Below are 13,237 nucleotides of genomic sequence, written 5' to 3' on the forward strand. Positions count from 1 at the left end.
CGGGGGACCAAATTGTCAGCCCCATGCTGAACCTCAGTGGCGTATTCAAGGATTCACCAGATTCTGGCCTCACTGAACTCCCAACATTTTTTTTTCTTTCCTCCTTTCTTTTTTCTTATTTTGGTTCTTGTTTTCAAAGGCAGGGTCTCGCTGTAGCCCAGGCTGACCTAGAAATTCACTGTGTAGTCTCAGGTTGGCCTTGAACTCATGGAGATCCTCCTCCAACCTCCGCCTTTCAAGTGCTGAGAGTAAAGGCTTTTTTTTTGTTCTTTAATAACAAAGACTTAGATGCTACAAATTGCATTCTAACAAGAGCCAAGAATGGGATGGAGTTGAGGCAGTTCCAGAAGATCGCCGGGGCACCTTTCTGCCTGTGGCCGGCTACATCTCATAGCAGCACAAGCTAGGTATCTCTGACGGGAAGGGGCAGAACTGCTCTACTTCCTGAAATGGGAGCCCCACTTGAAGCTTTCTACAGATCTGTCCCCTCGCCCTTCCTCCCCCGACTGCCTCCCTCCCACCAGTACCCCCCCATGGGAACAAAGTCCCCAGTCTCTGGAAAGTAACGCTGAGACAACAAATACTACAAAGCCTGGTAACAGGGGGATCTCTCTCTCAAATGTTGTTTTTTGGGGGTTTTTTTTGTGTGATCATGGACACTCAAGAAGGAAGGGGTCCCCCAGCTCCCGGAGCTAGCAGGGCCTCTTTGTAGTAGGGAATCCATATGTTTGGCCAGATGTCCTCCCAGGGGAGAGCAGAGAAGGAAAGATGAAACAAAGTTCTTATTAAAAATAAGTCTCCTGGGGGAGAACAAACAAGCCCAGGGAAAGTGTGTCAAGCGGAGAAGGAGGCCAGGCAGTGACTTCTGATATTGATTAATGCCCGTACAGCTGAAATGCCCACTGCCAGGAAGTACCCCTGCTCTTCGGAATGTAGACCAGTGACTGCTGTCCTGTTTGGTAGTAGAAATGCATGGGTCTCACATGCAGAGATGCCCAGGGAACAGCGCGAGGGACGGATATGCCCAAGATGCAAGCAGTCGGGAAGCGTGGCTTCTGATCCTGCCCCACCTCACCCGGCCTCACTTTGCCCATCAATGTAACACTGCGACACTTGACCCAATGACCTCTGTACTGCCCTCCAGCCCTCAGATTCTGTTTTCCACCGTAATCTCGCCAACCAGAATCTCGCAAGGTTGTTTTTGGTAGATGGTAAGAAATCACGCCAGAGAGGTGTAAAGAGTTCATCCTCCCCAGTCCTAGAATCCCAAGGAATGTCTCCACCATCAGCCACAGAAGCCTCATCTAATCTGTCTACCAGAGAGAGATTGGTCTCACATCCCAGTTTCTGTCATCCTCCTGTCTCAGAATTACCATCAAAACAAATATATTGTCTCTCAGCCTGGGCTGTGACGTGTTTATGAATCTATGTATTTTCTACCTCTTCTAGTTTTTTAAAAATATTTTTATTTTTATTTGAGAGAGCGGGGCAGGCAGATAGAGAATGGGCGCACCAGGGCCTCCAGCCACTGCAACCAAACTCTAGGCGCATGCGCCACCTTGTGCCTCTGGCTGATGTGGGTACAGGGGAAATCGAACCTGGGTTGTTTGCCTTTGTAGGCAAGTGTCTTAACTCCTAGGCCATCTCCCCAGCCCGCTCATAATCTTAAAAATAATTTAAAAAATAATTTTATGAGCTGGGCGTGGTGGCGCACGCCTTTAATCCCAGCACTTGGGAGGCAGAGGTAGGAGGATCGCCGTGAGTTCGAGGCCACCCTGAGACTACATAGTGAATTCCAGGTCAGCCTGGGCTAGAGTGAGACCCTACTTCAAAAAACCAAAAAATAAGAAAAATAAAAATAATAATAATAATAATTTTATGGGGCTGAAGGGATTGCTTAGTGGTTAAGGCATTTGCCTGCAAAACCAAAGGACCCGGGTTTGATTCCCCAGGACCCACGTCAGCCAGATGCACAAACAGATGCATGCGTCTGGAGTTTGTTTGCAGTGGCTGGGGGCTCTGGTGCAGTCATATTCATTCTTTCTCTCTCTCCCTCCCTCTTTTGCTCTGTCAGATAAATAAGTAAAAATATTTTTTAAATACTTTTATCTTTACTGGATGTAAGGGGTCTTTGCTTTATTTTAAATCCCAAAACAGAGAGAGACACCAGCCAAGACACTATGTGTGTGTTCATCCTTTAGTTAAGGGTGGGCCATCGAATTGTTTTGTTTTTACCTTCTTGGCACACATGATGACAGCAGTTATTTTAGTACAGGGTGAGGTTGGATTCCAATGGGGATGGAAGAGGAAGCTTCCATCTTGCATTAAAAAAAAAAAATCTGGGGGCTGGAGAGATGGCTTAGCGGTTAAGCGCTTGCCTGTGAAGCCTAAGGACCCCGGTTCGAGGCTCGGTTCCCCAGGTCCCACGTTAGCCAGATGCAGAAGGGGGCGCACGCATCTGGAGTTCGTTTGCAGAGGCTGGAAGCCCTGGCATGCCCATTCTCTCTCTCCCTCTATCTGTCTTTCTCTCTGTGTCTGTCGCTCTCAAATAAATAAATTAAAAAAAAAAAAAATCTCACACAAAGCCGGGCGTGGTGGTGCAAGTCTTTAATCCCAGCAGAGGTAGGAGGATCACCATGAGTTCAAGGCCACCCTGAGATTACATAGTGAATTCCAGGTCAGCCTGAGCTAGAGCTGGAAAAAAAAAAAAAAACAACTGGGTTGGCATGCTGTGAGAGCAGAGAGGGTGATTAAAGCAGGGACCATGTCACAGTGCAGAGATGGAGGCTTTTGGAGGCTGACCCAGGCTGAACCCCTGGCTGTGGTATGCATCGGGTGGCATCTCAGCTCTCACGGGTGAGCTTCCTTACAGGCAAAGTTTCATAGATTAGAGAGAGATGCCGTTCACAGAGGACCTGGCTTGGAACCCGGGGCCCAGAGCAAAAACGGTGGTGCTGAAAATATCCCACAGGGGGATCACCAGGGATGGGTACGTTGAAGTAGAAATAAAGGAAGAATTCATAGTGTTTTTTGACTTTAACCATCTGAGGGTTTCAGATAGTAGCTCTTATGCTGGGTGGTATTGGAGATCTGTTTTTGGCAGAGTGGTACCAAGGTTAGCTTTGGACATGAGGCAGCACTGAGATTCATCAGTGCTTAGTAAAGAATTAAGGGAGGCTGGAGAGATGGCTTGGTGGTTAAGTGCTTGCCTATGAAGCCTAAGGACCCCTGTTCGAGGCTCGATACCCCAGGACCCATGTTAGCTGGAGGCCCTAGCGCGCCCATTCTTTCTCCCTCTGTCTGTCGCTCTCAAATATTTTTTTAAAAAAATAATTTTTTTAAAAAAAGAGTTAAGGCAGAAAATGGAAACTTGGGGATTGGTGGCACACACCTGAGACCAAGCACAGAACAGGTTGAGGTCAGAAGATGGCAAGTTCAAGGCTTCTGGATTCAAGTGAAGCCTGGGAAACTTACTGAGCCCCTGTCTCAAAACAGGACTGGGAATGCGTGCTGGAGCTCAGAGCCCTGGGTACATTGTAACCCAGAGATGTGGATGTATTCTAGGTCTGTTTGATGAACGGTTGTGAATTTCCCCCTGCACCTTCAAGACAACAGCTAGCCAGCCCGAGCACCTTCTAAAAGGAAGTCCCTCAAAGTGTGGTCACTCAGACCAGACCACCTGAACCTTGCTAGAAATACAGAATCTTAGCTCTTAGTGCCAATCCGTGAGAATGAAATCTTCACTTCAACGGTGTGTATGGGAAGTCCTTTCAAGTTTGATGGCTTAATGGTTAAGGTGCTGTTGCAGTCAGGTTCCCATTGCTGGTAGAAATCACCCGACCAAGAGCAGCTTGTGGAGGGGGGGGAAGAGGTTTATTTTGGCTTATAGGCTCAAGGGGAAGCTCCACAAGGGCAGGAAAGATGATGGCATGAGCAGAGTGGACATCACCCCCTGGCCAACATAAGGTATACCCTAGCAACAGGAGAGTGTGCCAAACACTGGCATGGGGACCCTGGCTGTAATACTCATAAGCCCGCCCCCAACGATACACTAACTCCAGGAGATGTTAATTCCTAAATCTCCATCAGCTGGGAACCTAGCATTCAGAACCACTAAGTTTATGAGGGACACCTGAATCAAACCACCACAGGTACTTTTCTGCAAAGCCTAAGGACCCAGATTAGATTCTGTAGTACACATATAAGCCAGATGCACAAGGTGTTGCATGTGTCTGGAGTTCATTTACAATAGCTAGAAGCACTGGCATACCCATTTTCTCTCTTTGTTTCTCTCTCTCTCTTTCAAATAAACAAAAAAAAACTACTTAAAATGTATCTTTAGCATGTTGGCACTTGCCTTTAACCCCAGCACTCGGGAGGCAGAGGTAGGAGGATCGCCGTGAGTTCAAGGCCACCCTGAGACGACATAGTGAATTCCAGGTCAGCCTGGGCTAGAGTGAGAGCCTACCTCGAAAAGAAAAAATAAAAAGACGTGTTTGAGAGGCACCTCCTGAAGCATGGCCCTGGCCCAGTGCCACCACACACATTCGCAGACTCCTGAGTCAGAAACCCTGTGTCAGTGATTCTGATGTGTCCCAAAGTTTGGGAAGCCTGCTGTGAGCCGTGAAAAAGACAGATCAGGGCACCACCCCTGGTGCCGGTAGCTCAGAACATGGGAGAGATTGATGGAACCTTGAGAGCTAACCATGAGCCACCGTTAGTTACAGCGTCCGTCCTGTTGCATCAAACACAACTCAAGAGCTCTCTTCCCCGACATGAGTGACAAACCAAGGAGAGAAGCTTAGACTCTGGCTTAATTCTCATGACTTTGCCATCAAAAGCTATAAGCCCAATTATAGGACATCCATCTTCTCTATGTTGTCACTCTTGAGGGGTGCGTCAAGATGATGCACACACAGATTCAGGGTAACCTCCTGATAGTGTGTTCCTCTTTGTGTGACTTGCACATTAAAATGCCTCCACCGCAGTCAGGGCTGGGGAGATGGCTCAGCGGTTAAAGCACTTGCCTGCAAAGCCTAACGACCTGGGTTGTTGCCCCAGTACCCGTGTGAAGCCAGGTGCCCAAAGTGGTGCATCCATCTGGGGTTCATTTGCCGTGGCTTGAGGTCCTGGCACACTCATTCTCTCATTCTCATTTTCTCTCTCTCTCTGTTTGCAAATAAAAATTTTTTTTTAAATGCCCACAGTCTTTGCCTTTTGTGTTTCTGATTAGTCAGAGGGAAAGTTCCCTTTTTACAAGTTAGTTTTTGGACTCCCTTGCAGTGGGAACGTAGGGTTACCACTTTCACTAGACTGTTGTTTGTTTTTCCCGAAAAGCTGGCCCCTAAGCAGTAAAAACAATTATCTCCTCTTGTCAGAAATATCTGTTGTTTTCATTTGTTCCACAATCATTATTTGGATTACTATGTCAATTTAAATAAGGGCCAGTGTCTGTTTTTGTATACCTGTATCATGTAAAATGGTCGTATACTGAGTATTTGATCATAAAATCATATTTTCTGCTGTAGGTTCTAGTATATTCCAACTGTGGATAAATCTGTGGGTGTTTTGGGGAGGAGTGAGGAGACTAATTTGTAGTATGTCAATTTCCATGGCGTAAATTGCTCCTGTTAGGTCTAACTTTACTATCCATTTAACAGCCAAGATTCCTACAAATTTATCACTTGACCTTCACAAGTGGGAATCGACTCCAGAAGACTGTGTTAACAAGCATCAAGGGAAAAGTCATAGGTTTTAGTTGTTTGGTTGTGAAAAATACAGTCTGAAACAAGTGCCTGAAATGGGGCTGGAGAGATGGCTCAACAAGCAGTTAAAGGCATTTGCTTGCAAAGCTTGATGGCCCCAGTTTGATTCCTCAGTGCCCATGTAAAGCCAGATGCACAAAGTGGCACATGCATCTGGAGCTCATTTGCAGTGACAGGAGGCCCTGGCATGCCCATTCAAAATCAATTTCTCTAATAAAGATGTGGCACATTTATACAATGGAGTTCTACTCAGCGGTAAAGAAAAATGAAGTTATGAAATTTGCATAAAAATGGATGGACCTGGAAAGGATTATACTAAGTGAGGTAACCCAGGCCCAGAAAGCCAAGCGCCACATGTTCTCCCTCATATGTGGATCCTGGCTACGGATGATTGGGCTTCTGCGTGAGAATGAAAATACTTAGTAGCAGAGGCCAGTAAGTTAAAAAGGAGACATAAAGGGAAGAGAAAGGAAGGGAGGAGGGTACTTAATAGGTTGATATTGTATATATGTAAGTACAATGATTGTGATGGGGAGGTAATATGATGGAGAATGGAATTTCAAAGGGGAAAGTGTGGGGGGGGGGGAGGGAGGGAATTACCATGGGATATTTTTTTATAATCATGGAAAATGCTAATAAAAGTTTTTAAAAAATCAATTTCTCTCTCATTCTCTGCTTGCAAATAGTTAAATAAAAATATTTTTAAAGCCGGGCGTGGTGCGCACTCCTTTAATCCCAGCACTCGGGAGGCAGAGGTAGGAGGATCGCCAAGAGTTCAAGGCCACCCTGAGATGACAGAGTTAATTCCAGGTCAGCCTGAGCTAGAGTGAGACCCTACCTTAGAAAACCAAATATATATATATGTATTTTTTTTTAAAATAAATGTCTGAAACATGACGTGGAGATTTTAAATATTTTGTTCTATGAAGATGTTTATCGAAATTATAATTTATCATAATAGAATGTGCTTTTAAAAAATACACATTATTTTAAAGTGACATTGAATGCAACTATAACAAAATGTATTGAGTTTTTCAAGATTTTTTTCCTTATCCCTTTTTAAAAATATTCTATTTTTATTTATTTATTAGAGAAGGGGCAGAGATGGGCATGCTAGGGCTTCCAACCACTGCAAATTTGCTCCATATGCACGTGTTACCAGGTACATCTATCTGGCTTATGCGGGCTCTGGGGATCCAACCTAGGTCCTTAGGCTTCATAGGAAGTGCCTTAGCTGCTAAGCCATCTCTGCAGCTCTTCTACTTTATTTCTTTTGCCTGTGTTCATGTTCATGAGAAGGTCAGAGGACAACCTCAGCTGTCATCCTTAAGAATGTCATCTAGCCAGGCGTGGTGGTGCACGCCTTTAATCCCAGCACTCGGGAGGCAGAGGTAGGAGGATCGCTGTGAGTTCAAGGCCACCCTGAGACTACAGAGTTAATTCCAGGTCAGCCTGGACCAGAGTGAGACCCTACTTCAAAACACCAAAAAAAAAAAAAAAGGCTGGAGAGATGGCTTAGCGGTTAAGCACTTGCCTGTGAAGCCTAAGGACCCCGGTTCGAGGCTCGGTCCCCCAGTTCCCACGTTAGCCAGATGCACAAGGGGGTGCACGTGTCTGGAGTTCGTTTGCAGAGGCTGGAAGCCCTGGTGCGCCCATTCTCTCTCTCTTCCTCTATCTGTCTTTCTCTCTGTGTCTGTCGCTCTCAAATTAAAAAATAAAAAGAATGTCATCTACCTTCTTTGAGACAGAATCTCTCACAGGCCTGCAGCTCACCAGACTAGGTGGCCCATGAGTTCCGGGGATCCCCTTGTCTCTGCCTCCCCAGCACTGAAATTACAAGCATGGACCCCCACTCATACATTTTATCCAGATACTGGAGAGCGAACTCCAGCTCTCATGTTTTTAAGGCAAACACTGGACTGACTGAGCTCTATGCCCAGCCCCCTCTATTTAAATATTTAAAAGGGCCATATTGCTATAGTGGTGAGTATGTGTGATTTTAAAATATTTTCACGCCATAGGAAGGCATGGGTTAAAATTATTCTTGGGGCTGGAGAGACGACTTAGCGGTTAAGCGCTTGCCTGTGAAGCCCCAGTTCGAGGCTCCATTCCCTGGGACCCACGTTAGCCAGATGCACAAGGGGGTGCATGCATCTGGAGTTCGTCTGCAGTGGCTGGAGGCCCTGGCACACCCATTCTCTCTCTCTCTCTCTCTCTCTCTCTCTCTCTCTCTACCTGCCTTTCTCGCTCTGTCTGTTGCTCTCAAATAAATAATTAAAAAATGAACCAAAAAATATAAAAAAATTATTCTTAGTTAACAGTCCTTGAACTCAAATGTACAGAGACACTGTTTGAAGGGGGCTGTTTACTAGTATTGAAATTTTTGACTTCTCTTGCAGGCATTCAGGAAGGAACACAATGTACCAAGTGTAAAAACAACTGGGCACTGAAGTTTTCTATCGTCTTATTATACGTTTTGTGTGCCTTGCTAACCATCACAGTAGCCATCTTGGGATATAAAGGTAAGCAGTCTTTTCCTTTTCCCTTCCAATTTGCAAGGGAACCTGAAATTTAATCTTTCTTAATTTAAGTATAAAAAAACTTCATCTTTGAGGTATGAAATATAGTTTTAACACCAGTATCCACAGGCAATCGGTTTTAGAGCACTCCTTCCCCCTTTGATCCCCTGCAAGGATATCAGACTCTGGAGGCTTAAGTCTTTTATGTAAAATAGTGCATTATTTGCACATAGAGCAGGCACACACAGTCTCATATATCTTATCTCACCTCTGGATGATGCATAATACCCGATCCGATGGAAATCCTACGTAGTTACTATAGTGAATTGTTTAGGGAATAGTAAAATCTGTACATGTTCAGTAGAAATGCAGTTTTTCCCCTCCAAATATTTCCAACCCAAGGTTGATTGAATGTAGGAATGTGAAGGGTCCAAATGCAGCATATTTATTCAGCTTAGATGTGAAACTTACTATCCTCATGAGCTCCATCTGTGTCCTGAGCTTCGGGCAGCTATGATGAACACGGGAGAAAAATAGTAATTCTTTTTTTGACTCACTTCAGTAATAATATAAGGGTCCTTTATGAGTTATAAGGTGTTTTTTTTTTCCTTTGTTGCTTTTTCCTACCTATTTCCAGCTAGTCCCTCCTCCTCTTTTATTTTTTTTTAATTTATTTATTTATTTATTTGAAAGCGACAGACACAGAGAGAAAGACAGATAGAGGGAGAGAGAGAGAATGGGCGCGCCAGGGCTTCCAGCCTCTGCAAACAAACTCCAGACGTGTGCGCCCCCTTGTGCATCTGGCTAACGTGGGACCTGGGGAACCGAGCCTCGAACCGGGGTCCTTAGGCTTCACAGGCAAGCGCTTAACCGCTAAGCCATCTCTCCAGCCCCCTCTTTTATTTTTTATCTTCTCCCTCCCTCCCTCTTTCTTTCTTTCCTTCTTTCATTCTCCCCCTCTCTCTTAATCTCTGAGAGACTCTGTGGGAATCCTGGTGTCAGCACACAGGAAAACTACTGACAAAGAAAAGTCAAAAATACAAGGTCTCCAGAGGTACAGTTTACTCGCCAGGAGACTGGCTAACTGATTTCCAATTTTCCCTCGAGCCCTTTCACTGTGATCACTGTTGTTCATATGGTTCTGTGTCAACACTGCCCTCCGTGGGAATTAAACGCAGGCAGCCTGGCCAGCTCAGCTCTGCTTTATAAAATGTTAGCCTACCTGTGTCTGCTTTAAGGAAAGGAGATTTTTTTTTTTTTTTTTTTTGCCTGAGTCCTCCACAGTTACTAAAGTAAAACCCCTCATCCACCCCCATTCTCTTCCCTGAAACCACAGGTAGAAGGCAATTTAGAATCATGAGCTTTATATAAATCCTTTTATAGCCAACAGCCGCAGGAGTCAACCTGTCAAAGTCACATGAGACAGACGCCTCATCTGGTCATAGACAGGCGCAGAGGAAGACCAGAGTCTGTCTTCCAACTCCTCTCTAACAGCCTCCTCAGCTGCCTTCCCTCAGAACCAATGGGGAATTCTAGCATGTTCTCACCCCTGTTCCTCAGGCCATGGACCTCCCCTAAGAAGAGAAATGTTCAGTGAATCACCTCGCACTGTAATTTCTCCCACTGTTCCACCTTGTCAGCAGTTTCTTGGGGTTGGGGATCTAGCTCAGTGGATTGAGCATAAGGCCCTGGGTTTGGTCCTTAACACCAAAAGGGAAAACACAAACAAAAACAAAAACAAAATCAAGGGAACTAGCAGTTTCTTGAGGAAATACCGCACATGAGAATGAGATTGGTCTTCGGAACCAGATGGTCTGAGTTCATCTACCCACTTGAATACAACTGTGAATGTCCAGGAAGTGCCCCCGCCCGTGTCCCCTTTCCATAGCTCCGTGACCCAGCTGTGAGTCATCCCCTTGTGGAAGTTCTGTCTGATTTCATAAAACGGTACATCGTTTCAGGTTGGGATGAGCAAAGACGAAGAAGTCTGTTCTATAGACAGTGGCTACGGGATCGCTCTGTTCCTCTGACTCACTGACTCAGCTCTAGTCCCCAAAGTGCCAAAAACACGTTAACATCCCACCCTCTAAGGGCGTCTCCATGGAAAAGGGTACCTGTCAGCTAGAACGTGTTGAGCAGTGAAACCCTGGGAAACTGTCGTGTCACTTTCCCGGTGTGCGATGGGTTCACTTAGCCTGGAGAGTCCTCCGTTTCTCCACGAAGGAGCACACGCAGGGCGTGACCAGGAGGGAGCACTGTGAGATCATGATCGGGACTGCGCAGGGAGAGGGTGGTGGTCAATGATCCAGTCGTTCAGTCGGACTCCCTCCTTTCCGAGTTTGTTCTGTCCGTCCGTCCGTCTGTCCGTCCCTTGTGACTTTTCCTTTTGAGCTGCGAGAAAGAAGTTTGAAATCAGTCGTGTCATCAGGGACTTCAGAGCCCAATACCGATACTGTCACAGGTTTTGAGAACAACGGACCCTTTCTCGGCTTCGGCTGGGTGGCTGAGGAGTTACCCACTCGATGGGCACTAGAGCGTCCCTCGCCCTTGGCGCTCACGAAAAATGGACAGTTGTAGACAAAGCAAAAGGGCAAGTTAAGCAACGATTTATTCTGAGAAAGTAAAGCAGAAGACATCCCCCCCCAAGCTGGGAAGGGCAGTATCCCCTTGGTGACTTGGGTCAGGGGTCCTCATACCCTTAGGGATGTAAATGAGGCATTGTGCTGAGGTGGATTGGGTCGGTTACTTTGAATGTACAAACGGGCTCTTGATGAAAACACAGCCAGGGCTGGTGGTCAGCCAACATCATGGCCAGTCGGGGCTCTTTAGCATCCAGGCCTTGGACGCTGTTCTCTGGGCTTGCCACTAGTGATGCTTTTTCTTTTTGTGTGCACGTATCCCTGACTCACTCACTCCCAATTCTCGTCCATATCATGAGAATAAGCGTTTACTCCAAGAAGGGAGATCCGAGGGGTTTGGTCACATATAACATTTTGGAACTTGTTTTTTCTCTCTCTGCTAGGAAATAAGGGCTGTGATCCCAATGCCTTCAGAATTAAATAGAAACGTTCAAAAGGAGAGAGCTAGCTTTCTTCCTCCCTCCTCCTGACTCCACAGATATCTCCTCTGTCTTGCTCATCCACGGAAGTCCTTCCAGCTCTGACAGGTTATTCATGTGTTGCTTCGCTTGCCCGAGTCCCTGAAGTCACCCAAGTGACCCCTTCTCACCTTCCATGTCACAGACACGTTCTGCTGGAAGTGTCTGGAAGCTGAGTCAGCTCAACCCCAGGGTAGGAGCCTCCTGTTTGTTCCCGTAGCCTAGTTCCTTTACTTTTCGTCTCTGCTACGCTTCACCATTGCAGCCAGTGTGCCTGGCTTGCCACACAAACTGGGAGGTTGCCTGAAATACTTTTTAATCTGTTAAATCTCCTTCTTGCACCTAACTATGCTGTGTATATAGGGTGCCAAGGAAAAGTTCACTGAATGAGTCAATAGATGGATGGATGACGGGTGGATAGGGGCTGGTTTCTATGAAGATGAACAGACCCTCAGGACTTCTTAGCCAGTCAGTCTTCATGAAGAGGGGAGTTCTGCTCCTCAAAGCTACCACACACACACTCACACACACACTCACATACCTACCTAAGATCCTGCTGTGTGAGTGTAATCTCAGCAGTAAGGGGAGAAGATCCCTGAGGAGCAAGATGACATCTTGCCTCTCGTTTCCTTCCTCCCATGCCTCCATCCCTGGGGCCTCTGCTGTCAAAAAGAAGATAATACAACAAGTCCTTCTGTCCCCAAAGCCAGCCTTAATGAACCAAACTGTTGATCTTTTCCAGATGTGCTTTCTCTTGCTTTACTGATAAGATTATGCAACCTAACCTTGTTAAGAGGCAAGAAAGATAAGCCCCAGGTTTCCCTTTGATGTCCAGAAAAACCCTTCCCATTAAAAAAAAAAAAAGAAAGAAAAGACAAGAAAGATAGCAGAGGCTATTCTGCACTATTTTCCTCAAAACAGCTCTTCTTTTCTGTCACTTCCATAGCTACAAGTGACGATACAGTGATGCTTCTTCGAGAATTTGCTGAACAAGCCAGACAATTGCCTAGTCACCCTCACGGAGTCAGTAGAGTGGCTGTGCCCGTGAGGCATGTGTCAGCCAGGGGACAGCAATATACTCTTGGATAGGTCCAACTGGATACACCTCTGTCCTGGGCTTTAACCATTAGCGAGTGAAACCTCCATGCACAGGTATCATCGCTTAAGTTCATGTGTCTCCAGAACATTCCTCTGAGTAGGAAAGTCCAATTCCAGCGCCCTGCGCGGCAATCAGTCCTCGTAAGATGATTAAAATAAAGCCATGTGACTCTTTCTCAGTAAGTCTCTACCTCAGCCTTCCTAGCCATGGAATGCCTACGTTGTTAAGCTCTGTCCAGATGGCAAGGACAGGCTATGTGGCTCTCAAGAACACACATCAGCCGGCTGTGGTGGTGCACACCTTTAATCCCAGCATTCAGAAGGCAGATGGAGGAGGATCGCCATGAGTTCAAGGCCACCCTGTGACTATGACTAGGTAGTGAATTCCAGGGGGGGAAAAAAAAAATCAGCCACATCTAAGGCCACAGCACCCTGAGTATGCCTGATCTTGGAAGCTAAGTAGGATCGGGCCTGGTTAGCACACATCAGACCACACTGTAGAGCTCTTCAGACCCCTGAAGCAGTGTCGTGGGTAGACAAGGCTTTGTTGAATTCCAGGGGAGGAGTTAAGTACTGTTACTGGGAACTCTCTCAACACCACTATAATCAGTGTGGCAGAAACACTTTGCAGCAGTAGGAGGAGCGGTGTGCTGTGTCCCCATCACCCCTTCTGTTCCTTGTCCTCAAAGCGTGGTCCTGGCCTGTTTCTTTCATCTTTGAAGCCCAGTGCTACTGGCAAAGGTGGTGGTGACTTTAAA

General features: G+C 46.2%; 1 protein-coding gene across 2 annotated transcripts in view; it reads left to right on the forward strand.

The window, feature by feature from the left end:
- The window catches only part of Colec12 (collectin subfamily member 12), a 235,018-nt gene that overhangs the window by 190,563 nt on the left and 31,218 nt on the right, over positions 1-13,237 (forward strand). For both annotated transcript variants that reach the window (XM_045134708.1, XM_045134709.1), the window contains one exon: positions 8,165-8,287. In XM_045134708.1, coding sequence (XP_044990643.1) covers positions 8,165-8,287 — 123 coding nt within the window. The remainder of the gene's footprint in view (positions 1-8,164; positions 8,288-13,237) is intronic.

Source organism: Jaculus jaculus, chromosome 15 (assembly GCF_020740685.1).
Source record: "Jaculus jaculus isolate mJacJac1 chromosome 15, mJacJac1.mat.Y.cur, whole genome shotgun sequence".
NCBI classification, from domain to species: Eukaryota; Metazoa; Chordata; class Mammalia; order Rodentia; family Dipodidae; genus Jaculus; species Jaculus jaculus.